This window comes from Mustela putorius, unplaced genomic scaffold (genome assembly GCF_011764305.1).
Source record: "Mustela putorius furo isolate JIRA1106 unplaced genomic scaffold, ASM1176430v1.1 tig00000827_pilon_pilon_pilon, whole genome shotgun sequence".
In the NCBI taxonomy this organism is placed as follows: Eukaryota; Metazoa; Chordata; class Mammalia; order Carnivora; family Mustelidae; genus Mustela; species Mustela putorius.
In genome coordinates this window covers 4,286,099-4,312,625 of record NW_025421489.1, presented here as the reverse complement: position 1 = coordinate 4,312,625, position 26,527 = coordinate 4,286,099, and the positions used below count along the sequence as shown (strand labels likewise).

At 46.2% G+C, this 26,527-nt stretch overlaps 1 protein-coding gene and 1 long non-coding RNA gene across 2 annotated transcripts in view; one reads left to right on the top strand and one right to left on the bottom strand.

Moving 5' to 3' along the window:
• Positions 1-3,817: 3,817 nt before the first annotated feature.
• The window catches only part of PIP4K2A (phosphatidylinositol-5-phosphate 4-kinase type 2 alpha), a 172,367-nt gene continuing 149,657 nt past the window's right edge, over positions 3,818-26,527 (bottom strand). The window contains exons 7-10 of the mRNA XM_045084981.1: positions 19,956-20,069; positions 10,748-10,991; positions 8,573-8,676; positions 3,818-6,103 (exon numbers count right to left, since the gene is read on the bottom strand). Coding sequence (XP_044940916.1) covers positions 6,023-6,103; positions 8,573-8,676; positions 10,748-10,991; positions 19,956-20,069 — 543 coding nt within the window. The 3' untranslated portion in view covers positions 3,818-6,022. The remainder of the gene's footprint in view (positions 6,104-8,572; positions 8,677-10,747; positions 10,992-19,955; positions 20,070-26,527) is intronic.
• On the top strand, positions 6,187-9,571 carry LOC123393340. Its single transcript, XR_006608107.1, has 3 exons — positions 6,187-6,534; positions 7,298-7,460; positions 9,395-9,571. It is a non-coding gene; the product is annotated as an uncharacterized LOC123393340 (long non-coding RNA).

Below are 26,527 nucleotides of genomic sequence, written 5' to 3'. Positions count from 1 at the left end.
CAGTACACACAGTGCATTTGTATATTTTGGCATTTTTGGTGCTGCTTATTTTTGATAAAAAGAGGCAAGGCTCTATTTAGGCACTTTGTTTAATTAAAAGCTAAATTCCTAAGCCCACGTAGGAAGATAGTAAAAGAAAAAAAAATGTATGGCTTCACAGTTAGACATTCAATTCAGTGTTGGATTTTGAGAGCCTCGTGCTTGGCAGTGTGACGCTTCTCTGCTTTGCACGTGCATTCACTGCAGGAACACAATCTGGTCATTCTGTGATTACTTATTTTTAGAAACTTAGACCTGCTAATTTTCAGTAAATCAACTTTAACAATCTGGACATAAAGTGGGAGTGGAGTGCGGTGGAAGGAGGAGTTGTAGTTTCAGAATTGAAATGGAAAACTTCCTCATTTTGCCTGGTCAAACCTTTGTTTGGAGATGTTTAAGTACAACCAAAGCAGGAAGAAGCTCCCTTCTGGAACTTTGGGGGAAAATATCTGAGGCCATCTAAGGGACCAGATCCACAGGCTAATAAGCTCCTGACCCCCAGACTACCAGGAAGCTTGAGGGGAAAAAAAATGTTAGGTAAACATAGTCCGACAGATTCTTATATTTTAGTACTATCATCTTTGGTAAATAAAACTAGGTAAAAGTAGCACATATTTTTGCCACAGAATCCTTAAGTAATACGATCAGAGACCAACAAAAAGGTTTTTTAAAGTGTGTAGGAGTATCTTAAAGTTCTAGGACTTTTAACAAAGTGACCAAATGACTTGAAGTTATGCCCCTTTTGTAAGTGGATTTCTCAGGTGGTCAGTTCCCCTGGCGGCCATGACTGTAACTTAGGATGATCATAGCAATTTGCTCAAACTCAAATGGCAGTAATAATTTCAGTAGAGACAGAGCGCAGTCAAGAAGTGGCAACAGCTTTAGTAAAAGAATGAAAGAAATCTCAACAACTCGAGGCAGGAGGAGGAGATCTCTGGATAATATAGCAGTTGTAGCTGAAGTCTGTGGTTTTGCAGAAACTACTTTGTGGTACTAAAATGAGGCTCTGTTTCAGGGGTCGGCAGACTTTTCTCTGCAAAGGGCTGTATAGTAAATATTTTAAGCTTAATGGGTGTCAGGTCTCAGTCACAACTCAGTCTGCCACTGTGAATTGAAAGCAGCAATAGAAAATATGTGAATGGGTGTAACTGTTTCAGTAAAACTTTACAAAGATCATGTGTGGGCTAGATTTGGCCCTCAGGCGGTGGGTTGCTGCTCTAATCAGTAAGAAGCTATCTTGTTTGTATAGAAAAGGGAGAAAGATGCTGTTACAAAAATTTTTAAACATCAGTGATTCATTTAGTGGGATTCGCCACTTAAGACAGTGTTTTACATGGGACGCCTGGGTGGCTCAGTTGGTTAAGCAGATGCCTTCGGCTCAGGTCATGATCCCAGCGTCCTGGGATCGAGTCCCACATCGGGCTCCTTGCTCAGCGGGGAGCCTGCTTCTCCCTCTGCCTCTGCCTGCCATTCTGTCTGCCTGTGCTCACTCTCTCTCTGATAAATAAATAAAATCTTTAAAAAAAAAAAAAAGACAGTGTTTTACAAACTGGCAATTCATCAAAAAAGTGAGACTCCTGTCAAGCAACAGTAATAAAAAGCTGTTGGACTAAGTAAGAATGATAGAACTGGAGTAATATAGACCAGCTCTCATAAAATGAACTGTGTAGGACATCTGCTCTAAATTGCAGGAGGCTGCGTGCCAGTGAGGGCTCTCAAAACACAGCGACACAGCGGAAGGGACCAGGGAGAGAGGTGCGCTTGCCCAGGAAGGGCAGTGGTGAGACCTTGGGAGTCCCCAGAGGGTACGAGGGCCCTCGTTCAAGCATCCGACTCTCAGTCTCGAGCTGCCACGGAGTGCCAGCCCTGACTTTGCTGTGCACTGTCCTCTGACCTCGGGTGAGTGACTTGGCTTCTGGAGTCCAGAAGCTGGAGTAATATAGATACTCCTTATCTCTGACATCCCCTCTGGCACAAGGTGTGGGATTCTGTGACACAGATCTGTCACACTGGATTCTCAGAAATCCTAACCTCTGGTCCTTTCTCTTAAGAAGTTAAACTAGACATAAGTGTTTAAGAGTGAGAGAAAATTACAGACTGCCCTTGGGCAGGATTTCCACCCAATCGCAAAAAGAGGACGAAAACAAACTTCCGAAGGGCATTCAGTTTAGATGAAGAGGTACCCAACTGTACTCTTTAAGCCTGTCTTGTATGAAGGAACTTTCCGTAGTCGCTCTGGTAGCTTTTCAAGTCTGCCCTCCCAGAGACACTTCTGTGGTCTTTAGGGCCACTTTGGAGTTTCTCTCTGATACGCCAAATGTTTGAAGAAAGTAGTGTGTAAGCCGGCAGACAGTGTGCGTGCCACTGTGCGGGTCCCTCCTGTGCGCGGGAACCCACAAGGTGCAGCAAGTTTCTGCTCTTTAGGGAGAGTGACTTTTATATTTTTAACATCGCAGCTCCAGATAACGTGGCTGCAGCTGACTAAAGTGCTGTTTAAGAAGATGGGGAGGGAGGAAGCGATGGGGCTGTTATTTTGCGAATTGGAACAAGGCTTTTATGTGCGGTAGAGACCATGACTGCTGATTCTGTGCTGATTAAACATCCATGTACAGGGGTGGCTGGGGACTGGCAGAGTCCACCGACATTAAGAACTCCTGGGCTCAATTCCATCTTCCACTCGGCCTTCTCTTCTCTACACTGCTTCGTTCCGTACATTACCACTTCATTGTCCACAGTTCTTAGTCCCTTTGCATTTAACCCTTAGTCGCTTATTTCCCAAAGTGTTGGCCTCAAGGAGTAATGCTTCCTATCAGCTTTTGTCCTTCTGTGAATTAACAATAACCAATTTTCTGGGACCAATGTGAGTTTAGGCCAGGAAATTCAGTCATTGCTCTGTGCACGATAAAACCCACAGAGCTCATGGGAATACTGGGACAGAGGGGCACAGTACCCCAAAACTTCATCACTTAGTTAAAAAAAAAAAAACAAAACGCAACCTAATAAGAATAGTGGTACAGTTTTCAGTGTTGCTAAATGGTCAGGAACCATATAAATACCCCAATAAGTGTGGCAGGTTATCTAGAAAAGGACCTGCAGGGAACCTGTGGTAGAGAGCCTCGGAAGGGCTGCATCTTTGGGGCTGCTGGAAGGCAGAGGATGGAGTGATCCCAAGTCAGACCAGGGTGACTGCACACGGGGTGACACTGGGGGAGCTGGTGATGTTGGGGGGGAGGTGCGTCTCATGTTTTCCTGTGTGGCACAGTTCAGCTGAGGGCAGTCTGCTTTGTTCATCTGATGTTCCTGGTGGACCGAAGTGCACACAAGTAAATGGGGGAAAAGCACATTATGCTCAAATGATTCCTCATAGCTCAGTTGCATTAGAACAAACTGGCATTTTCAAAACAAGTGCTATAGCCAAACGGACTGTGTTTGCTAACCTGGCACCAGTGGCAGGAGAATGCGTCAGAAAGCCTTCCCACCCGTCCGCGGAACCCCAAGAAAGTTCCAAAAAATGCTGACACAAGAACTGTGGTTGGTAAAAGTTAAAAATGAAACAAGTGTATTCACTGGAGAGATTTCTTGTCTCTGCCTGTCCCTCTTGCAGTATGTCCATTTTGGTGGGGAAGTTTCTGTTTACTAATAAAATAAGTCACAGGTTGAAGGCAAAAAAGATTCAATTTCACTTTTACTACTTCAAGGATCAGCTAAGTACCGAGTACTTGGAATTCATTTGCAGTAGAGAGAAACACAATGGACAGAGAGGAACGAAGGATCCACCTTGAGTCATCAAAGTGCTTTATTTTGTAAAGCCTGGCTCATGACTGGAGTGTATTGTTAGCACTAGGAGATACAAGGCAAACTTCCTCACTCTGTCCAAACAGTTTATCGACAAATGAATGACAGAGACTGTTACAGACCAAAAAAAAGAAAAAAAAAAGCATTTGTAAACTTCTAAAAGCATACACAGACGGGCCACAAAGGAAATGGTTACTCAAATAATGTATGTGTACCATATCTTTACTTCAGGGTCTCACTTTTGTAGTCTTGGGTCCAAGAAACCACAGTATGACTTCAGAACACTGAAAGGGACTCGATGCCAGAATGAATGGTGGGGGAGGGGGAAGGGGGCGCAAATCCCAGGCTCAGCTAATATGAGGGCATAAAATTCAGATTTGGACAGCCATGTCACAGGGGCGAGAACATCCGCCACCGGGACTCACAGACCTCCGGTGAAGTCACTAGTAGAATGGCGTTGCTGCTGGCTTTCAGAGACCCCGATTTTGCTATCACCTCATTTTCCCAAGTCAACCCACACGCAGTAGGCACAACTGAAGTCTTGATAAGCCCTGAAGTAAAGTTCCTGGAAGGGGCAGTATGGCAGGGGGTGTTTGCTTAGTTCTAAGTAATCACTGAAAAGTGGCTTTTTTTTTTTCCTTTCCTGAAACTGCCTACAAAAATCATCTCGTGTTTTAAACAAAGAATTTCAAAGGCACAGCTTTAGCACAGTGTATAAGTTGATAACCTACTCTAAGCAAGTCTAATATTTTAGCTTGACGCCTTTCCGAAAATGCCAGAAAGTTGGTAAATACATGATTGATGTTGGAAACTTATAAACTGATTAAAACACAACCAGCACAGTTTAGGGCAATGAACTTACATAACCAGATTTGGGTTAAACATTTAAAAAAAAAATCTGGTTGATAAATGTACATCTGGAGGAAACAAAACAACCCTTTTCCTTTTATTGTATAAGACTGCCTACCATGTACTTTGAATAAAACATTCACCCAAAAACATGACTGCAGGATACATTTCAAAATATGACAAACATTATTTCACCTACACTGTAAAATGACTTTACATGTAAACTTCAGAAATCACATGCTGTACATTAAATTTTTAGATTCAAAAATATCCCTGTTTTCCTAATAATGTAAACAGTAAAATTGAGGGTTTCAGTTAAAGGGATAATTCATAACAAAATACCACTGTTTAATCAATGGTGAAACAAACATCTTAGAATCCACATTTGCCATTGTTAACAGGAAAATTCAGAGTTCTAATGCTTTGCTCACCTTCCCACAGTAGGAGATGTAGATACCATTGCCCAAAACTATGCACTTTTCAGGTAAGCTTTATTTTTATTTTGTAGCATTAATTCCTATATTGCAACATAAGAATGTAACAGTGAAGAAGCTCCAGGCAAGAAAAGAGAAGTAAGCAGTTTTCCTGGACATACTTACTGAGGTGAAAATGTACAGACAAGAGTCACTAGGGGCATCGGCTTCTTGCTGGAGGAGGGGCCTTTGTCCCCGGACCCCGGGAGTCCCGACACTGTGGAGGCAGAACCCTGAGCCCGGGTGTGCTGGCGATGCTCGTGCTCCCCCGGCCCGCGCCAGGGGCTTCGCGGACAACTATAAAGGAGTGTCAGCGTGCGTGGTAGAAATGTAACATTCGCAGTAAGTTTTTTTCTTTTAATCACCATCATTATCATCATCATTATTATTATCTTCATTATTATTATGAATACTGTCACATCTTTCAACTCCAAAAAATAAACTGATCCACAGTTTATCGCGTGACGCCAACATGGTCGGTCTGGCATGCATTGCCATTGCCCCCTCCCCCCGCACGTGCTCACCCGTCCATCCGTCCACCCACAGCTGGAATCGGAGGGTTGTTGCCCAAATGCACTCTGACTGAAGCTGACCGGTTTTCATTAATTAATTAATTAATTAATTTTTAAGATACACGCCTACACGCGCGCAGACACACACGCACGCACGCACACGTGTCAGAAATAGCTAGAACGATGCTGGGAAATATCAGGTAGCTGTTAAAGCGAGTAGCCTCCAAATCAGTCATCTTGGCCTGAAGATGTAAACGAGGAGGTGTGCTTCACGGAGTTTGGTTTTCGTTTTTCCTACGCCGAAGCCACCTCTGTCCTTCCCGTGCTCATGTCCGTCCAAGGCCATGTGGGAGGTTACGTCAAGATGTGGCCAATAAAGTCCAAAAAGCGCTTTGAATACTGTTCTGGGTTCACGGTCGAGATCTCTGCACCAGCCTGGGCAGTTTTAAAAGAGAAGAATTATCAAAATAATTACTACTTAGTCTCTATAGCAATTTCCAATTGCAGCTAAACACAAAGCTAATAATTTTCCAATCTCTGCCTCTGTTCTTAAAATATCTTGCATATTGTGTCCGAATAATCAAGGTTCTTAGAAATCTGTGTGAAAATGAGGCGAAGAGTCCGTAACAACAGATGCTGTTATCACGCTGACTTCAGCAACTTTAAAAAAAAAAATCCAACTAGCCATGTTTGGGATGTGCCTGTCACATGGTGGACTGTGTGGCCTACGCTCAGAAGCCACACGAACAATATTGCCGTTTTTCAGGAGAGCAGACTGGAGATCCCTTGAGAGTGATGCCAACAGCAACATTTGGCTGAAGGGAACGGACAAGGACAGAGGATCAGGTTTCTTTTTCAGGACTCAGGTAAGGGGCGGAGCATTCACAAGAGGGGTGACAGCCATAGCAGCGGGGTCTGGATCAGCCACACCCCAGCCAGGTGAGACCTCAGGCTGTGGATGGCACCTCCCCCCGCAGGGGCCGGCCGGCTCCCTCAGCGCGGGCACAGGGCTGCCATTGTTCCCCTTCACACAGACCTTCAGCGGGGACTTCCCATTCTGGGAGGCAGCCCTGGCGACCAGACCTGAGGTATGTAGTTACTGGCCAGTTTCCTGAGCCGCAGAGGGCAAGACCAGTTTTATGAAGTCACCACGGGCTATTTTTAGACACCCATACTCCCCGGGGAACCTGTAATTTCCCAGCCTGGCCTGGGCCATGGGGATCTCCACGGAGGAGCCCAGGCCTTGAAGGCAGAGAAGAGTTCCCAGCAGCAGCTCGACACATTCCTTTGCTAAGAGTAAGGTCTTGCTCCTGCAAACTTGTGCACAGTCCATGGCGTATTGTGGAGCTGAGCCGGGGTCTCATAGAAGAGACTAGAATGGAGCCATGCTTGCTCTGATCGATTTCGAGTTCCGCAGGGTGTGTGATACTGCAGCACATGTGGGGAGGGGTGGGCTCAGACGCAGAGCACCTGCTCACCTCGGGTGTCCTCTACTAAACCCCATCAGCAAGGGGTTAGGACTCCTTTATTAGTTGGGACCCTTAAGCTCCGAAGTGTTTTCTCAAGGTTACATAACTGGGAAGGCTAAAATATGGATTATAAGGCTTCTGACCCAGTTGATCTCTGCAGTAGACCCGCGGTTCTCAGGCAGCGGTGAGCATCAGAATGACTACAGAGCCTTTTCCAGACCTCCCCCAGCTTCCTGCACCGGACTCAGAACCAGAGAAGGGGGATGGTGCCTCAGGCATGCACGTATTTTGCAAACACTACCCCGAAGGATGCCAGCTGCCAGGTGAGAGCCCCCAGGTACCAATACAGGCCCTGGACTCCAGCAGTGGGCTGTGTGAGGTCTTCAGCCCTGCTTTGCACCCTGCAGGAATACCATACCTAGTTGCTGGTGATGTAACTAAAATGTTTCTTTGGCAAAGAGAATATGGCTGTAGACTGGCTCCCTTGCTGGGAGGACAGCCTGTTTGATTTTAAAATACAGAAAAAGAGCTTTTTTAGTCGAGGCTGATGTTCTCAGCTGGCTGTATATACTACAGGCAGGCACCTCTCCTTGAGTGAACGGGCCAGGGCCCAAGTTCATTGCTATGGGCTGGGGGTCTCTGGCTTTTTTAGCAGTGCCTGGAAAGCCAAAACAAATCTCTATAATACAAGCATAATGGATGGTCACAACATGTGAAGTTCAACCAGGGAGGGGGTTTTTGCTGGTAGGGCAGGGGAGATGGGACTACCAGAGAGCAGGAGGCTGGCTGGGTTCTGGGGAGCAGTCCCATTTCTACCACTTTCTAGCGCTGTGACCCTGAGCAGGCTACACAACTGGCCATCACGGGCTCGTCACAGGGAATTCAGCAAGTCCCCATATGCACAGAATAGTGATAATTTAGAACAAGCACAACGAAGGTGAAGAATTCATGTTATTAAACTTGGATCTTGCACCCAAAAGATAGAGAAAATACAGTTCACCGTACAAAACGGAAGATAATCCTGCATGTTCGGGAAGCATTTGAAGCACAGAGTAGGGTGTCAGAATAGTCTCAACAGGTGAGTTTTGAGGACTCATGTGAAAACACTCAGCTGTCTTCACTTTCATCTTTGAAGCATTTTCCCAACAAAAACGCATTTGTACTACATTCCAGAGATGCACGAGTCTGTGACCATCCCATGCGTAAAAGGACGAGCCACTGAGTTTAAGTGACTTGCCCAGGGTGTGGGGAGAGCTGGTGTGAGCCTGTTGGCATTCGCTGCCTCTCAGTCTCACACTCTAAACGCGACCCCCCAAAGCAACAAGAACCACCGAGGGACTCTGGCCAGCTTGGCGGCAAGGGGCGGGGCTGGTTCCCGCACCGCAGACAGCAGCGGGCCCGGGAGCGGAGAGGGAAACACGGTGGAAGTACTTACCCCATGCTTAACAGTTTTGGCGGCGTGGGCAGCTTTCTTTTTTGCATCATAATGAGTCAAAATGTCAATAATTGCCATAAAGTACACCTCTTTCCTGGGAGAGTCTGTAAAGAGACGAGAGCCACGATTGTGAGACCAGTGACATGGCCTAGAAGGGCACCGGCAGAGGGGGAGGAATCCGGGACGGGGACCAGAGGGGTCTGACCACAAAGGCCGGGTACACTGCAGCTCAAACGCATTCGGGAAAACAACAACTTAACTTTTTACTCCCCTCCTCTGGGTTTAATGGGGTGGGGAGAGAGGCAAAATGGGAAAGTGGGGTTGGGGGATACAGGCTTCCAGTTCCGGAGTGAGTACCAAAGCGCAGCACGAGGAATACAGGCAGTGAGAGGCTAACAGTGTTGTGAGGGGACAGACGGCAGCCACCCCTGTGGTGAGCACTGCGTCACGGACAGACTGGTCCCATCCCCATGCCGGACATCCGGAACTAACCTAACATGGTGTGTCAGCTCTCAAGTACAAAACAAAAACAAGTGCTAAAAAAATAAAATCGTAATTTGAAAAAAAAATCCATGTAACTCCTGCATATCCCTGTTAAATAGCTTTTTTTTTTTTTCCCAATTCTCTCTCAATTTAAAAAGTAAAAAAAAAAAAAAAGTATAACCCCAGAATATCACCAGTAGAGGTCCAAGGGCAAGACTGTTTTCCTTTTTTTGTTAATGTGCATTTTCCTTAATCATTATGTATTGCCTTGGTGTAAAGAAAAATGCTATTTTAAAAATACAATAGAGGTAATTTTGCTCCTTAATCCTTTTCTACCAGTACAGCTGTAATGTGCTTTGCAGAGACTGCCTCTACCCGCAACCCTGCACGGAGCTTTCCAACAGCATTTGCTCACTTCGTGTCTCGGTCACATTCTGGTAATCCTAGCAATATTTTAAACTTTTTCATTATTATATTTTTATTGTGATGTTTGATCAGTGATTAAAACTCACTGAAAGCTCACATGATGGCTAGTATGTTTTAGCAATAAAGTTTTTTAAAATAAGATTGTGTAAGTTTTTTTTTCCAGACACAGCGCTATTGCACAAATAGACTCTACGCTAGGGTAGACACAACTTTTATACGTGCTGGGAAACCAGAACATTCATTCGACTTGCTTTATTGTGGTCTAGAACCCAGGGTATCTTTGAGGCATGCCTGTTTGTAATTCTGATGGAGTCCAGCATCAGAACTGGATAAAGGCATATATCCAATCAGTCTTCCTGCCTATTTCCACCAGTATAATGCTGTTTTAATTATAAACAATAAGAGAAGTACATTTGACTATGTCTAATTTTCTGTGTTGGGAATTTTGGTGGGCAAAATTCAAAAAACAAATTCAGATGGGGCATATCAGCCAAGTGAGTCTGAGCTGTGTTTAAACAATGATGAACCATTTTTATTACTCAAAAAATAAGAGGCTGGCATTTATCATCTCTCTAAATTATTCTGATTTTCTCATGCATAAGTAGCTAAAGTAGAAGGTAATATTCCTTCAGATACCCAATCATACCGATTTCAAGGACTAAGACTGTGCTCACGCTGGAGAAGAGAGCCACAGACCCTTTAACGGGGCCGGGGTGGGATGGAGTGACAGAGTGGAGTCCGCTCAGCAGAGGACGGACAACAGCAAACCAGACATTGTCATCCCACACCCTGGGCCAGCAGCGCTCGTGAAAGGGAAAGGGCGGGTGGTGATGAGACACCCGCCGTCACAGGGTGGCTGAGCGAGGTTCAGGAGGGACCCTATCTGTACCTGGCAGGGGAGGGATTCCCGACGCTCCTTCAGAGCCACGTTAAGAGCTAAGAAAACATTTACAAACATTTCTTCTGCGTGTCCCCTACATTTACAGAAGTACACACACACACGTGCGTTGTGTATATAAACTAGTTGGTGGCTTCGCTCTATTTCCTCAACATCAAACAATTCAAGGGCCTTTTCACAGTAGGTTTCAAAACCAGAGATTCCAGATCCTCTTAACATACTCCCGTCCCTGAATCGATTCCTGGGGCTCTGGGGAGTAAGTCTTGGAGGGCCGCCTGCTTTGGACGGGGATTACAATTACTGGTAGGAAACAATGCAAAAATCAAACCATTTCATAGATAAAAAGAGTTGGTAATAACTCAGCTTACTTTCATGGCATTTAATTCCATAAACATCAATGTTCGGGTCAAACTCCCCTGGAGCCAAGGGCGGCGAGCTGTTCAGCGTATTTCCAGGACTGTCCGGCGGGGTCCCGACGGGGTGGGCGCCATCGCTCTCCCCCTCCTCTTCCCCCTCGTTCTCTTCACACTCCACCTCTTCCTGCTCGGCTCTCTCCACGTCGTGGATTCCCACCAGGAGGCTATAGTCCATGAGCTTTAACTGGGCAAGAAACTGGGGTGGGGGAGGCAAGAGGGTCAGTCATGCCTTAAACGAACCCCCAGACCTGAAGCAAACGGGCGCAGGAAAATGCCCCGTGGGGGGACGCTGGGAGGGACGGGGCAGCAGAAATGAGGCGAGGGTCTCCCCAAGAGGCAGCCAGCCAGGAGCCTCCGTTATGATGCTCTCACAGTCCCAGGCAGCTTCTCTGGCCAAAAACGTAGCCCCACACTTGGGGCTGGCTCAGCCCTGGTATTATTTTCCCTGAAACGCGAAGCTGGATGCCGAGAGGCGTGCATGGATCACATGGAGGTTGGATCACCCCAAAGAGCAGAGCGCATGACTGGCAAGGAGGGAAGAGAGCCGCTCTCCCGACAATGAAGACTGGCTGATGGGAAAAACCAGGGACCTCCCAAGTAGCTTCCAGCAGAGTCTCTTGTGAAAGCACTTTGAAATTCAGCACACTGGGCTGAGCGCAGATTATTATGCTGTCCGTCACAAAGAAGTAAAAGCCCAAATGTCCCAATCAGCCAGCAAATGCCCGTGTCAGTGCTCTGGTGACTAACGCGGTCCTTCTGTCCTGCTCGGATTTCCTTACGGCGGGAGCGGGGGGACCGGAGAAGCCGGACGGGGCTCCCTTCCCACGCAGCAGCTCCGGCCCAGGAGGCCGCCTCTCCCTCCGTCCCCGGGTCCAGCCGTGGGGAGACTAATGTGGGGCAGGACCTAGCCCCGTGGGGCAGCTTACTCCTGCCTGCCAAGTTCTCGTTTGCCTTTTCAGGTCATGATTTTTCTTCTAAGTGGACGTCCCCGGACTCGTGGTCTGAAGCACTCTGTTCTAACCGCTCAAGTCAGACGTGGCCAGGCCTCCTGAGGACAGAGCATGGCGGCCCGTCTGCAGGCTAAGATGCCGGCAGCCCCCCAGCTGGCTGGCTCGGCACAGGGTCCAAGACTGCTCGGACCCTGGGCCTGTGGCCCGAGAAGACGACGCATGACCCCAACCCTTGCGGCCTCGGTGCCACACCCGCTCGGTGATGCGCAGCAGCTGGAGGGCCTCGGGCGGCTCACAGCTAGAACTTAGGAAATGAACTTCCTTACGCAAAGGGCAAGCATGTGAAATTATAGGTCTGAAGTTCTGGCTGGAAATGAAATGAGATCAATTTGTGGAGACCCGCAGAGCCACTTCTCGTCCTGAGCCCGTTGGGAAGCGGCCCGTTCTCCGAGCTGGAGAGAAAGCCACACTCCCTTAGGACAAGGAGAAGAGCTGCCCCCCCCTGGCCCTGATGCCTTCCGCTCCTCAGAAGCCGCCTCCTGCCTGCTCTCCTCTTGCTCAGCTCCCATTTCCTTGTCTTTGCACCATGAGTCCCCTCGGGCCAGGCTGACTCTTCCTCATTTAAGCTCAGGGGGAAAAAAATCACACAACTCTTTGTTTAGATAGGTAAGGGAGGTCGGAGAGACCTAAAACTTAAAAATTGATACATGCAAACCCTTTGGCAAAAAAGAGTCCGAATGGCCAACAGGTACACAGAGGTTCCACATCACTTGTTATCAGAGAAATGCAGATCAAAAACCCCAGTGAACGGTCACCTCACCCCTGTCAGGACAGCGAGTATCAAAAAGTCGAGAGAACCAGTGTTGGCGAGGATGTGGAGAAATGAGAACCTTGTGCCCTCTTGGTGGGAATGCAAACTGGTGCAGCCGCTGTGGAAACCAGTACGAAAATTCCTCAAGGAATTAAAAACAGAACTACGGAAAGATCCAGCAACCCCAGTGCTGGGTACAGATCCAAAGGAAACAACATCATTATCTCGGAGAGATCTCTGTACGCCCATGTTCACGGCAGCATCATTCATACCAGCCAAGGTAGGGAAACAAGCTCGGTGTCTGTCAGTGGGCGACCGGATCGAGAAAATGTGATCCGTACGGATACAGTGGGATGGCGTCTGGCCTCAAGAAAGAAATTCTGTCATTTGTGACAACATGGATGAACCTGGGGGCATTAGGCTAAGTGAAAGAAGCCAGACAGGGAGAGACAAATACTGTGTGATATCACGTACGTGTGTGTGTGTGTGTGTGTGTGATTTAACTCCTAGAAACTGGAAACGTGGCTGCTGAGGGCTGAGGGGGGGTGGAAGACATAGGGAGAGTTGGTGAAAGGGTACAAAGCTCCAGCTCTCAGGGGGGTAAAGTCTGAGGATCTAATGTAGAACGTGGTGACCACAGTCGGTAATGCTGTGCCGTATCACTGGCATCTGCTAAGAGAGCAGAACTGAAATGTTCTCACCCAAAGAACAAAGGTCACTATGCGAGGTGACAGCTGTGTTCATAACTTGATGGGGAAATCCTTTCCCGGGGACACATCAGTCACCACCACGTATGCACGAAATATCCTAGAATACTGTGGTCAATTATACCTCAATAAAGCTGGGTCAAGAAATAAAGATGTTACTTATTCTAGTAAAAAAAAAAAAAAGAAAAAAAGCCAACAACAAATAAAACAGAGTGCTGGTTCTCATGCCTTCGATCAGTTTGCTGAGTCCCAGAGACAGAGGAAGCTCTTGTTCCTCCCACGGGCTTTCCCACACTCCCCTTTTCAAGTCCTCACAGAACAGCTTTCCACCTCCCTCAGCCAGTGGCCAGAGACTGCCCGTCCTGCCGCTGCCGGGAGTCATGGTGCATCTGGCCGGGAGCTCCTCTGTGTGAGCAGCCTTCCCCCTCTTGAGGCAGTAATAATACTATAAAGCTGTGGCACCGTATTCATAAAGCTTGAATCTTTTCCCCACGCGGAGCCAGCCTCCCAGCCACGCAGCCAGACCTCGGGTACCTGGTCTGCTCCCCACAAGTGTGTGGAGGTGGAAGAGAGCCAGGCCCGGTGGGGTAGGGAGACAGCGGGCCTAGCCTGAGACAGACGTTCCGATCCCCGTGCAAGACAGCAAACAGGCTCGGAAAGATTAAAAGAGCGTGCCCGTGGAATCAAAGCTAAAGCAGAGTGAATTCAGGATCCTACGTTCAAAGCTCCTGTTCTTTATACTGCATTAGGCTGCTTCTGGAAACTGCATTAAGGCAGCTTTTCCCAAGTCCTGTTCTTTGCAACACTAGTTGGGGAAAAAAATGAGTCAATCAAATCCAACGGTTTCTTAGGAGGAGGGCCTCCCAAAGTTACTACGGGCTGTGAGTCTCTGAGATGGGGTGCGCACCAGCAGCAGGCCCCACACTGATTTCCACATGAAGCCTGCCCTTCTCACCCCTTCAGAATGCCCCCTGGGCCTACTGATTTGGGAACAAGACATTCGGGAAACACTGCATCAGAAATCCCCAGTGATACCCTCTGCCCCCCAGCAGAGAGGACAGGCAGGTTGTTCACTGGTGGCCGTGGGTCCCAGACAGCTGTGCCTGGGGCTGAGCTCAGCCTCTGAGCTCCCAGAGAACAGGGTCAGGGCCTCTTCTGCCCCCCACATGGCCCTCTCCCACACCGAGCACAGCGCCTGCCCCGACCCCTCTCTCTAGAGTCTATCTGGCCTGCCCCCCCTGCCCATCCCAGACACCCTCTAGAGGTCTGGGCACACACAGCTGCAGACACTGATTACCAGGTGACGGCATCTCTCTGCAAGGTGGGTGGGGGCTTGGCTGGGCCAGGGCCTGCTCCCCTAGACCTGTGGCCAGGCAAAGACCCTGTTTCTCCATCCCTGCTCTTTCCAGGCCCTTGGAAGCTCCCTGGGAAGTGGTAAAGATTGAAGCTGTGCAAACTGACCCCCAGTCCTCTGGGAAGGGAAGATCTTTTCCAAATGTAAGTTTGATCTTGCCTAGCCCCTGCTAAGGCCTTCATGGTATCCCATGTCCTGCCGGGAAGAAGCAAACTCTAACATGGCCCAGTGGGCCAGGATAGTTTGGTTCCATTCCCTCCTTGGCCACCTTGAACTCTGTTCCAGCCCACCTTCTGGCCCTCTTACCACACCCAGTTACCTGCCACCTGACTTCAGATCTCAGCTGCAGAGACACTTGCTTATGGGAAGCCTTTCCTGGTTCCTGCCTAGGCCACATCCCAAAGCACAGGCATGTGGATGGACAAGCATACTTTTCCTTAATGATGCTTGGCTCAGCTGCTCATTTATCTACTTAGATTATATGAGTCGACTTCTCTCTTCCCCAACCGTGGCAGCTGCATGAGGGTAGGAACTCTGGCTGTTTCTGCCCTCACCGTGTTCCTGTCTGCCAGGAACTGATGGTCAGTCTTGATATTTATTGAACAAATGAATGAGATGCCTGCTGCTTACCTCACCTGAATCTCCCTAACCCCGTTCTCAAAGAAATAATCACCCTATCCAGGTAAAAACATAGCACAAAGCAAGAGAAAAACCTTGGCCCAAGACGTAAGAGGCAGCAGCCACCACGAGTACAATGAAACCATTTATCACGTGTCTGCGCGCTGAGGGAACAAGTATCCCAGAAACACTGGAGTCCACTGTTCCACCTTCACGTGGCTGGCTTTCAAAAACTCAAGTCGGGGTATGGTGGCCTGAATGGCTTAGTTGGTTAAAACTTCTGCCTTTGGCTCAGGTCATGATCCTAGGGTCCTGGGATCGAGCCCCACATCGGGCTCTCTGCTCAGCAGGGAGCCTGCTTCCTCCTCTCTCTCTGCCTGCCTCTCTGCCTACTTGTGATCTCTGTCAAATAAATAAATAAAATCTTAAAAAAAAAAATAAACAACTTAAGTGGGCTTTATTACAAAAGGAAGAGGGCTGCCTGTAATGAACTTGCAAAGGTCAGCCCAGCAGGAATGACAGGGCTGGCCTGCCACCTCAGTTTGGGGAAGGTCTCCAGGCTCCAGTGTCCCTCTCACAATGCCAGGCCCCTTCCCGGCCTGAGCTCCGCAGTCAGACCATGGCCCAGGCTCCTTCCCAGTCAGGCAGCTCTGCATCTAAAACCTCAAGTGAAACCACCGGTGATGTGTCAAATGTGTCTCTAGATGGGAAGCTGCTTTGACACAGCCACGATCAAGGACCGCAGTGCCCAGTGGGTATTACGTAAGTGTTCCGATCCAGGACACTGAGAGGGAAATGCGAGACCAAGGACAGCGCAGTGGGGAACAGCAATAGGTTTTGCTGATAAGGCTGACCCCTTTATTCTTTAATTAAAGCACCAGGAAATCTTCAAAATAAAAAGAGTCTAAATTTGGGACTCAGACGGGAGATTAAATCTCTCGGCTTACTAGCTCTGTGCCTTGACAATGAGTTCACCTCTCTTGAGCCTCAGTTATTCTAACTATAAAATGGGATAATACCACTAATGTCAGGGGGAGGGTGGAGAGGACACAGAGAGAGAGCATAGCTCAGGCAATGAAAACAGTGCCTCGCAGGTAACCATGGAGGCTGTGACACGATCGCGTGGGCGGTTATTACGGTAGAAGGACTTTTTCATCAAATCCGCACCTTAAACATGGAGATGGGTTCAGTGAGGTGGGCTAAGAGGAGAAAAACTGTGGAAAAGTCCAGAGAGTCACTAGTTCTTATCTTCACAGACATTTTTGAATCTCTTCTGAAGCAGAAGAGAATGAAATGTGGCAATAAACCCGAGATTCTTATTAGAGAAAATTCCTGCTGGGTATCAGGGTGGCCTGTAAGACTCCACGCTGAGGGGGAGGCCAGGAGGGAAGGGGTTAAGGGCTACCCTGCTGGGGTTGGCCTCCAGCTGACATTAAGGAACTTCATACATACTTGCTCTGTTTTCTGCTCATCGCATTAAGCTTCTGACTCAAATTTATTGATTTTTTTTTAAGTACATAAGATTACAAAGCATGACGATTTTTAAATCTTTATAATCTTTGGGTCCCTCGTCTTTCCTACTTTCCAACTTTTAATAATTATCTGCCAGAACTTCGGGCGGCTTGCTTTTTTCCCCTGAGAATATCCCACCTAATCTGATTCCTTCATAATTAATTCCTCTTTATGCCAAATCTTTGAGCTAGAATCTTCAAGACCTTTCATGGGCCCTGCCACAAACCCTTCTGGAAAACTATGTGGTAAGAGAGCCATTAATAAACTCTCCTTCACAACATTTAAATTCACTTTATTTGCTAACTTTATTAACACATTTCTTCTACCAAATTACCACCCTCCTAACACATCTCAACGCAGATTAAAATTCCAACCAGCCCTATCTCACAGTCATCACTTATCACTTGTTAAAAGTTATAATGATCCTCCTTTGGGGCGTTCATCGGGAAACAAAGTCTCAACTGTGTTCTCACAAACATTTTCAATTTGCGCCTCATAGCAGAGCAGTTCAGGAGTGCGGCCTCTGACAGCCTCCGGCCCCAGACTGAATTTAGTACCTGTGTGTCTTTGAGCAAATTACACAGAGTCTCTGGGCTCATCCAGTTTCCTCATGCATAGACTGGGGCAATGTCAGCACTCATCCTCAGGGGCAGTTATGAATGAGAGAGAGACAATGCCTGGGAAGGGCTCTAGGCTGTACCAGTGGCTCCGTCAATGTTGGCGGCCCACTATCCCTGTCCCCAGCCGCCTACCCACTTCCAAGGTTGTGGGCCCACAAACATGACAGCTGAGATGCCCTGTGGTCGGGGCTCCCCAACACTACTGGGCTCCCAGTGTGAGCCAGTGAGAGGAGATGGGTGCCAGCTTTCCACCATCCAGCATCATGATGGGAGCTGACGTTAGCAGGCCAGAAGGCCAAAGCCATTTTCATTCTCCATATAGCACGGTCTTTTGGAGAAAAGGGCTCCCTCATACATAGTTATCTGCAAAGCTTTCTGAATTAAAATATTTTCAAGGTATATGAACAGAGCAGGATTTCGGCTGCAGAAAAAAAAAGCAACTAGATTCTCATGACAATTCTTTTCTTTTTTCTACAACAACAGATTGCTGCTTGAGCTATATATAATAAACTCATCTTCTACCTTAAGCATTAAGTAAAAAACAAAGAGTCGTCCCCACCCCCACCCTGCACCAAAACACTGGACTCAAACGAACAGGCCAGTCAGCTACATTAGAAAGCACAGTGTTAATGAAAAAACAAAACTAGATGAAATTCTAGTCTCATTTATCAAGATCAGATGTCAAGCCACTTCACCATAATTACCTGCTTAAAAATTTAATGATGCTTCTGCATGAATTTCAAAACTAAAGATACTTGTATCAGCCATTGAGAATTTTTTTTTAATGAAAGAATGCTTTATGCCCTGCTCCTATTTCAACAAAACAGCTAAGTGCGAGAGCCCTGCATGGGATTAAACTATCCAAATCCTCTAATCAACGACATTATTAAAGACAACAAAAGGGCTAAGAGGATCCTTATGTAATTCAGCTGTAAACTGGAACCGCTTCAGTTACATTGTATCGGAGTCTGAGCTCAGTGATATGCAGCCAAGAGAAAAAAGGATGGAAACAAAATTTATTTTTTTTGGCAGATCGGACATAACCCTAAAGGATATTTACCATAATTGCTCAAATGGTATTATTCTCAAGATCAAAGAATTGCTGATTGAGGAATAAAAACCCGAAAGCGAGCATGTCTACCTAGAGTACCTAGTTACCAGTTAGATCAAGTTGACACCGAAATATGGGAAATGTCTAACTGATGTTTAACTAATATATACGGTAACAATAATCACTGGCAACATAGGGAAAAAATGCTTGTTACTGAAAGCATGGAGGAAAAAAATGTTACACGATAAAAGCGAACATTTTTTCTACTTTTCTTTTCAAGTAGACATTGCATCCTTCACAAATAAACACTACTTAGGTTCTACTGGAAATACATATATACCAGCTAGGTTGAAAAAAAAGTAAACATTTTTTAATGAAAATAACCCACTATATAAAAATAATTATGAACTCACTGACTCAGTCTGGGTGTCTTACAATGAAAGAGATGTCAGAACAGGGAAAAACGCAATTGTAAAACTGCTCTGCCCTCACGGGGGATACAGTCGAGTGTAAAACACTCAATTGTTGGCTCGAGCCATTTTAATTATTTTTATTTAATGACACAAAGAAGAAAACTTTCCACTAAAGCCTCTAAGTAGAAGAGCTATACTGGTATTGGAAGTACCAGTATAGCTTACTGGTACTGGTACTGGAAGTAACAGCTTCCTTCATATGTATGAAGTAACAGTAACAGCAAAACTGTGTTCATTAACTGTCTACATTAAAATTCTCTTAGCACGCTCTCGTTAACCTAATGGATCTCAAGAAAATCTCCCCCCACCCCGAATTAATTTCTAAAGGAATCATAAAAGGAAGTCCCACAAGAGAGCTATGATGCCTTTAAAATCAACAAAAGGATAGGGAAGAGTATATTTTTAATTCTTAAACAAAAACAGTTAAGAAAACCTCCCTCACGAGAGACGAAAAGCCCATGTTCACACAGTATTATGTGTGTCACAACCATCCCCTGTGCCGCTAGTGTCGTGAACAGCCTTGGTGCTGTCCCCACCACGTGTGAGGCCTGGTGGGCCTAATGACATCACTTCCACAGAAGCTGGTGGAAATGTTAAAGCACCAGGGGACCGGGGCTGTGTTTACTAACACCGAGATGTGGTTTAGATGAAGAAAACCCCAAATTCAAACAGTTACTAAGCATTTGTTTTTGAAACGCTTTACCGTGTGACAGAATGTCATGGCTCAGCGTCACCCTCCTCTGGTTGCTGTGGGCAGTCCGTGTGAGCAGGCTGTGACCACACAGGCTCCCCGCCGACCAAGATGGTGGCAACCCGAGGGTGGGGACGCCCCGCAGATGACATCCTGAGTCCATTGTCTAGAGGAAGCAGCTGCCGAAGCAGGACACTCTTTCCTAAGCCAGATCACCCAGGAGAGGCACCTATTTGGATGGGATTTTCACAATGAAACAATCCGAATTTTGGCCTCGCCTGCAGATTTAAATGGACGGCTGAAGAAGCTTCTGAGACTCGAGAGTGGTGACAATTCTATAGCGGGGCTGTCCTTCACGTCGATTGTTTCTTACCTCGACATCCTTTTTCAGTTTTTCCAGGAACACCTTTTTGTTGTTGTCATCGATATAAATCTTTTGGCCCTCATTAATGAAATCATTATCCTTTAAAGTCGGTAGTTCTTTGGCCTAAAACAAACGACAAAGGGAATGAAATATGTTTGAATAAAAGCGAATTAATACATGCCTTCCAACCCCAGAGGTGAAGTTTCCACGCCCGGATATGGAGCGTGCCTCCCTCCCGGCGGGCTTCTCACCGGAGGCAACAAAATGTGAGGTGACTTGAGTACCGCAAGGGGGCACCAGTGAGCTACGACCACTGGAAGCAGTCCCACTAGGAATGGAGGGTTGCACGCACTCCATATTAGGAAGTTTTGCAATAGATCTCATGGCATAAAAACCCAACGGCTTTCTTAGATCCACTCTCTTACAAGAAGTCTTCTAAGTATAGAATTTGTATTCTTGGAATTCTTTGTCAGGAACCTTCAATTTTCTTACTGGTACAACCCAACTCCACGCCCCTGACACTTTTTGGGTAGCCTTTGCTGGCTTCATGTTACAAATAACAGGTTATCTTGTCTCAGAAAAGCACCATCCATAATCCTATCTAATTTCTCAGTCAGGGACAATATGCACCCAGACGCTGGCCATCTGCCCCTTCTAAGCCTTCCTGGTCACCACCCCACCAAGAAGAAAATGTGGACAATGCCAAAGGACAATGTCTTCTTCTAACACAAAACATATTAAGATGAGCAGTTCTATCCTTTACAAATAAACCAGAAGGCGCGAGCTGGCAACTACACTGTCCTTAAAATGACAGTCACAGCACAAAGTCATGGGTGACCATCGAAACATGGGTCACAAGCAGTAAAAACCTTTAGCTTATGCTCTAGGATAAGATGCGCATAGGATCTTAAAATAGTGTGGCTTATTCTATTTCATTCCGTGCAGCCTGCATTCTGGAAGAGTTCAAGACCAGTCAAAGCCCCTCCCCCCTCCTGTCAACTAATCATAGCTTATTTCTTCCAGCCGAAAGGAATCCAGCAGAAGACACTTAGTATACCAATGAATGTCTCAGTAGCTTTCTCCTAAGTGTGAGCTAAATGAAAGAAAAAAATAATCCAAGGAAACAACATATTCTCCTTCCTGCTCCCCACACGGCCCCCCTCGTTGTTCAGAGCAGTAACAACTATTGGTTCTATTGCATAGATCTACTGAACCATCTTTCAAATGCCTGGACAGCTCACTTTTCCTTCTCTGTAAACTATTCACATCAGTCCGTATGCACACATATATGCATATACATTATGGGATTCCAAATTTATAGCTGCCACTCATTTTAACTTTGCAAAAATTTGAAGTCTTGCAATTTTTTAAAAAAGATTTGAGTGAGAGAGAGTATATGCCAATGGGTGGAGGGGCAGAAGGAGAGGGACAAGCAGCCTCCCCTCTGAGCAGGGAGTCGCCATGTGGGGCTCGATCCTAGGACCCTGGAATTGTGATCTTAGCTGAAGGCAGACACTTTTTAAAAAGTTACCCAGGCACCTCAAACGTTTTGCAATTTTTAATTTGATAAAACTACTGCCAAAATAACAATCTCTACAAAGCAGGTATATCAAGGATCAGAAGTCCAAAGGTTTGGTTCAATTAGCAGTTACTGAATGACCGTTATGTACAGGAATGCAAAAATGAGTAACTTTTTTTTAAAGATTTTACTTATTTATTTGACAGAGAGAGAAAAATCACCAAGTAGGCAAAGAGGCAGGGAGAGGGGGTGGGGGAAGTAGGCTCCCTGCTTAGCAGAGAGCCCAATGCGGGGCTCGATCCCAGAACCCTGAGATCATGATCTGAGCCAAAGGCAGAGGCTTAACCCACTGAGCCACCCCCAGGCGACCCAGTAAGTCAACACTTCTAAAGGGGTCTGTGATCTAGTGTGAGAGAAAAACAGAACAAGTAGGTAAAAAAAACAAAGAACAAGGCAGCACGAGTATGCAAAATGGACAGATAAATAACAATCATACTTGGGGGACACTGATCTACTCTCAAATACTTTCATGCTGAGTCAGAGTTTTGAGGAAATAAAAACACAATGACATTCTTCACAAAAACTATGGAGGGGCCTGCTAGACTGACTCCCTAAATCTGTCATTAATAATTTAAAAATGTCATAAACATGACATAAAAAGCCCGACATGTGAAGACGCAAATTAATGTGAAATGTTTGAGTCAACCACACTCTACCCGAAGGTCTGCTTCTAGCACAATTATAAACGCAACACAGTTTCATAGCAAATGAAATACAAGAATCTTAAGTTTCACAAATCCAGAGAGCCGTGAGAACCACCACCCAAAATACAAAACTGGAAGTGCCTTAGAAGAAAGGGTTGAAGCCAGATCCACGCACATAAACACAGATGGAGGAAGGGATTCTCTAAGGGGACACCCTGGGTGTTGGCGTCTGTGTGTGTGGGTGGCGGTGATGGGGGGTGGCTGTGATAGGGATTAAGGTATCAGCCTCAACTCCACAGCTCCCTTCGTTCGTGTAAGAGAAGAAGGGCGGAGGGATTTGGGGTTCTGCGTGAGCAAGGGAAACCTGAAGCCGGGGAGGTCAGAGCAGAGCCGAGGCAGTAAATGACACAGGGGATAGGTGTTTGTAATTCCAGGCACATTCATGGAGATGAATGCCACTCCGGGTTCACCCCAGCAAGATTACCTCATGTGACAGGGAAAACTTAATCCTAGCTCATAAAACTCGGGGCACCCTGCACTCTCTCACTAAGCTCACTTGTGAATTTCACAGGCATTAGGGACGTATTTAGATTGGATCAAGTTTTAGAAAGGGCAACCAGATTGGTTAGAAGACTAAAGGGCTTACCGAAAAGCTCAAGAGGCAAGGGCAGATCCTTAGCAGGGCAGCTGCTGAAGGAATCCAACACGGGTCTACACATACCCACCCCCGGGGGTCTGCGGTGGGCCAGAGCGCCTGGGAGCACCGCCAGCGCGTGGGAGACGTGAATCCCGACATTCCAGATCCTGGCTCTATGCCCTACCAGTCCGGGGCCGGGGCCAGGTTTCTGGAGCTTTCCAGACCGCGGTCTTACGCACGGAGTGGGGAAGGCACCACCCAGCACCAGCAGCTGTAGGTCCTGTGCTAACAGGCATTTCACCTGGATCCATTTCAGTGCATCGGTTCGTTCATCCTTCACAACAACCTTAACTATTACCCTTAGGTTTGTACCGACACGAAACTGAGTTCAGAGAGATTATGCAGGTTACAAGGTCTGAACTAAGGTCTCACAGCCTGGCAAGGGCAACTAGGAAGCCAGTTTTCACGTGGAGAGGGGAACCCGGGCTTCCTGACGCTTCAGTCGGTGTTGGGTGCGGGGTAGAGGTGCGGGGGTGGGAGTTGTTCTGAGAACTCCGCCCACACCTGTGTGACACACTTAACTACCGAGGGCTGCTCGTTGTCCTCACCGTCGTCGACCTGAGCGTTCACCGGCTTGTACAGATTTAAAAACGTAGGTTGAGAGACTGCATACAAAATCTTCTCTTAAAACAACAAAAAACTTTGTTCTTTTCTTCTAAGAACTAGGTGACAAAGATTAAAGTCACCTGCCAGAGATTCATGCTCAAGAAAACCTTATTCTTAGCTTTTATAAAATTTTGTAAAAATTTTAATTTCCAGTGTAGTCCCCAGAGTGTCACGTGAGTTTCAGGCGTACAACAGAGCGGTGCGACAGTTCTACACATCACTCAGTGCGCGTCCCAGTACTTGTACACTTTCTCCCCCATCACCTGTTTCCCCTATCCCCGCCCGCCTCCCCTCTGCTAACCATCTGTTTGTTCTCTATTGTTGAGAGTCTTTCTTGGATTGTCTTTTTTCTTTTTTATTGCTTAGCTTTGAGAACGATTTCAATATATCCTTCTGATAGTGAGATGTGTTTATATTTAAACACAATTTTTTTTTTTTTTTAAACTGCTGAGAACTTCTAGGCTGTGAGCGAATGAGCTTCCACATTCCCGGCTACACAGCCCACGAAGGTGAGGTCTGCAGAGCAGCCCAGGGGGTAACTGTGGGGAGCAATGGAGTCTACCCTTCGCTTTGCAACACTCGATTCTTTGCACTTAGGAGAGCTTTGAAAGCCTTGAAGTCCCTGGTCTAGTTCTTTTGTGGGTGTCTTTCATACCCTTTCTAGTTCAATGCAGAACCAGCCAGAGGGCGGAGGAAACCGCCAGAGCTAAAGACATCAGCTCAGAATCGCTTAACTGTGGACTCTCCGAGGCTGGCTCCCAGCCAGCGGTCAGCAACCTTTCTGAAGTGGTAGTAGGTTAAGTCTTTATTTATTCCCTCTGAATTAAGTTCTCCTGGCCAGTTTTGTGCAGACTGGGAGCCTCCAAGTGTGACAGGGGAATGGCGGTACCACACAAGGGACTTGCGGGGAAGCGAGGCCAAGAAAGATGAGCTCCGTCACCCTCCCCCACCCTGCCTGCCCCGGGCTGGGGCTCCTGCCCGGGGGCCTCTGGGAGCTGCTCCCAGGACCCCCGCCAGCCAAGGGAGGCTGTGTACAACCAAACTCTGCTAGAGTCAGGCAAGGTTACTTTCCCTTTGGAATGAGGTAATTCTATTGGGGTGGATTGGACTCAAAACGACATTCAACCTCTGCTAATGCAACATGTAAATGCACAAAGACACCAAAGGCAGAAGCAGACACCGTTCTGCAACCTAGCTATCCTGCTTCCATCGCCTGGATAAAAATTACCAGGATGCATATCCCTCACACTTTCCTGCAGGGGGATGCCAGACGCCAGGTCCATTCGGCACAGTCCTGCACGGGACACAGACTTGAGTGTCAGATTCTGAGCACAAACTGGATCCAGGCTGCCCGGTTTAGAGCTCAGAAACTTCGATTAGCTGGGGAGCTCTGAGCCAGTTACTTGACCTCTCTGTAACTTGGTTTCTTCCTCTTTAAACGGGGATTAGCAATCAGCACTAGTGTGAGCCTGAGTTGAGTTCATACACATAAAAAGCTTAGGGCAGTGTTTGCCACATGGAAGGTGACAAACATCGTCAGTGTTACTTGTTGGTCATGTTCTCAAGTATGGCTTGTGTAGCCGGGGGAAAAACTCACGGCTGATAAATCCAGAGCAAGATTTTTTAAAAGTCTGGCATATTTAACATTTTTATACTAGCTGTGATGTTCTGAACCAGCTGCTTAATCTGTCCCTTGCAAGTCTATACTCTTCATCAGTAAGAAACATAACTACGTAACAATATTGGTCACGGTCAGAAATGGTTTCTGTGTAACTGAACACACATAATCAGGGCCGTGAGAGTCAGGATATAAACCCAACTGTGTCAGAGCCTGAAGATAACCAACACGTGGGTATTTTACACGTATAAATTCTTCTGAACTTAAATACTTATTATTCCCGAGGGTTCAATGAAACACATCAGTGATCTCTAAGGACAGATTTGGCCAGGGCCTTTGAGATTTATTTATTTATTTATTTATTGGCCTTTGAGATTTAAAAAAAAAGGAAAAAGTATGCAGAACTAACCACAACCGAGTTCAGAACTCTCATTTTTAGAAATGAACCATGAGCTTCTGTGGCCAGAAATCATGGATCCTGGAAGGGCCAAGAAAGAATGGTAGAAAGGAGATTAAAACAAGACAGAACAAAACAAGGCATTGGAACTGCCCTTCCAATATAAAAATAGTGCTGTTAATGAAACTTTTAAGACTCCAAATTAGTAAAAATTTTACATATTCTCTGAAAACAGATCCAAAAATAAATGTTTAGCAAAGGAACTTACATCTTGTTTCAAATGGAAGTCAACCTGTTGGTTACATATAAATATTTATCTACTTCACTGGGCTCTGGGATGTGATATAGCATTGCTATCATGCAGGTGGAGTTTAGTAATATGTTAATGGCTAGTAAAGTCAGAGAAATGATAGAGAACTCTTATTTTTAGTGAGAACAAAAAAATCAAATAATCTCTTAGAGGATTCAGAAATAATTTTTAAAAAATCACAAAGATTTGAAATCTGTATTCACAGTCAAAAACATCCTTCATATACAGAGAATTCAAATGAAAATGATCCTAGGTTTTATTGTTATGCTACAATTATATTAAATTATGCTAAAAGAGTCTATCGTATTTTATGTTGCAGTAGGAAAGTTAAAAAAAATACCTATATTCAAAACGCAAAGAGCCAAAATTTATGTAACATAGAGCCACATTTTCATTTTCGCCTGGACAGAAACCAGAACAGGAAAATGGAACATACTCCTGTCACATTTGAGTATTTAATACGAACAGGATTTTGGCACCAGAAGGTTTCAATGCAAAGGATAATGCAAGGCATAGTCCTCTGTGATTAAAAGACTTGTATTTCAGAAAGAAATGAATTTCTGTTCGATGTGGTCATGTGGCAACCCATTTTTAAAGTCTAATTGTAAGCCTTGATATCAAAGATTGCAGCCTGGTATCCCTCTGATGGGCTGTATTGTCACACTTGGGAGATGAATACACAACATAAAAAAAATGTACTAATTATTGTCTCATGTTAGACCTGCTTATG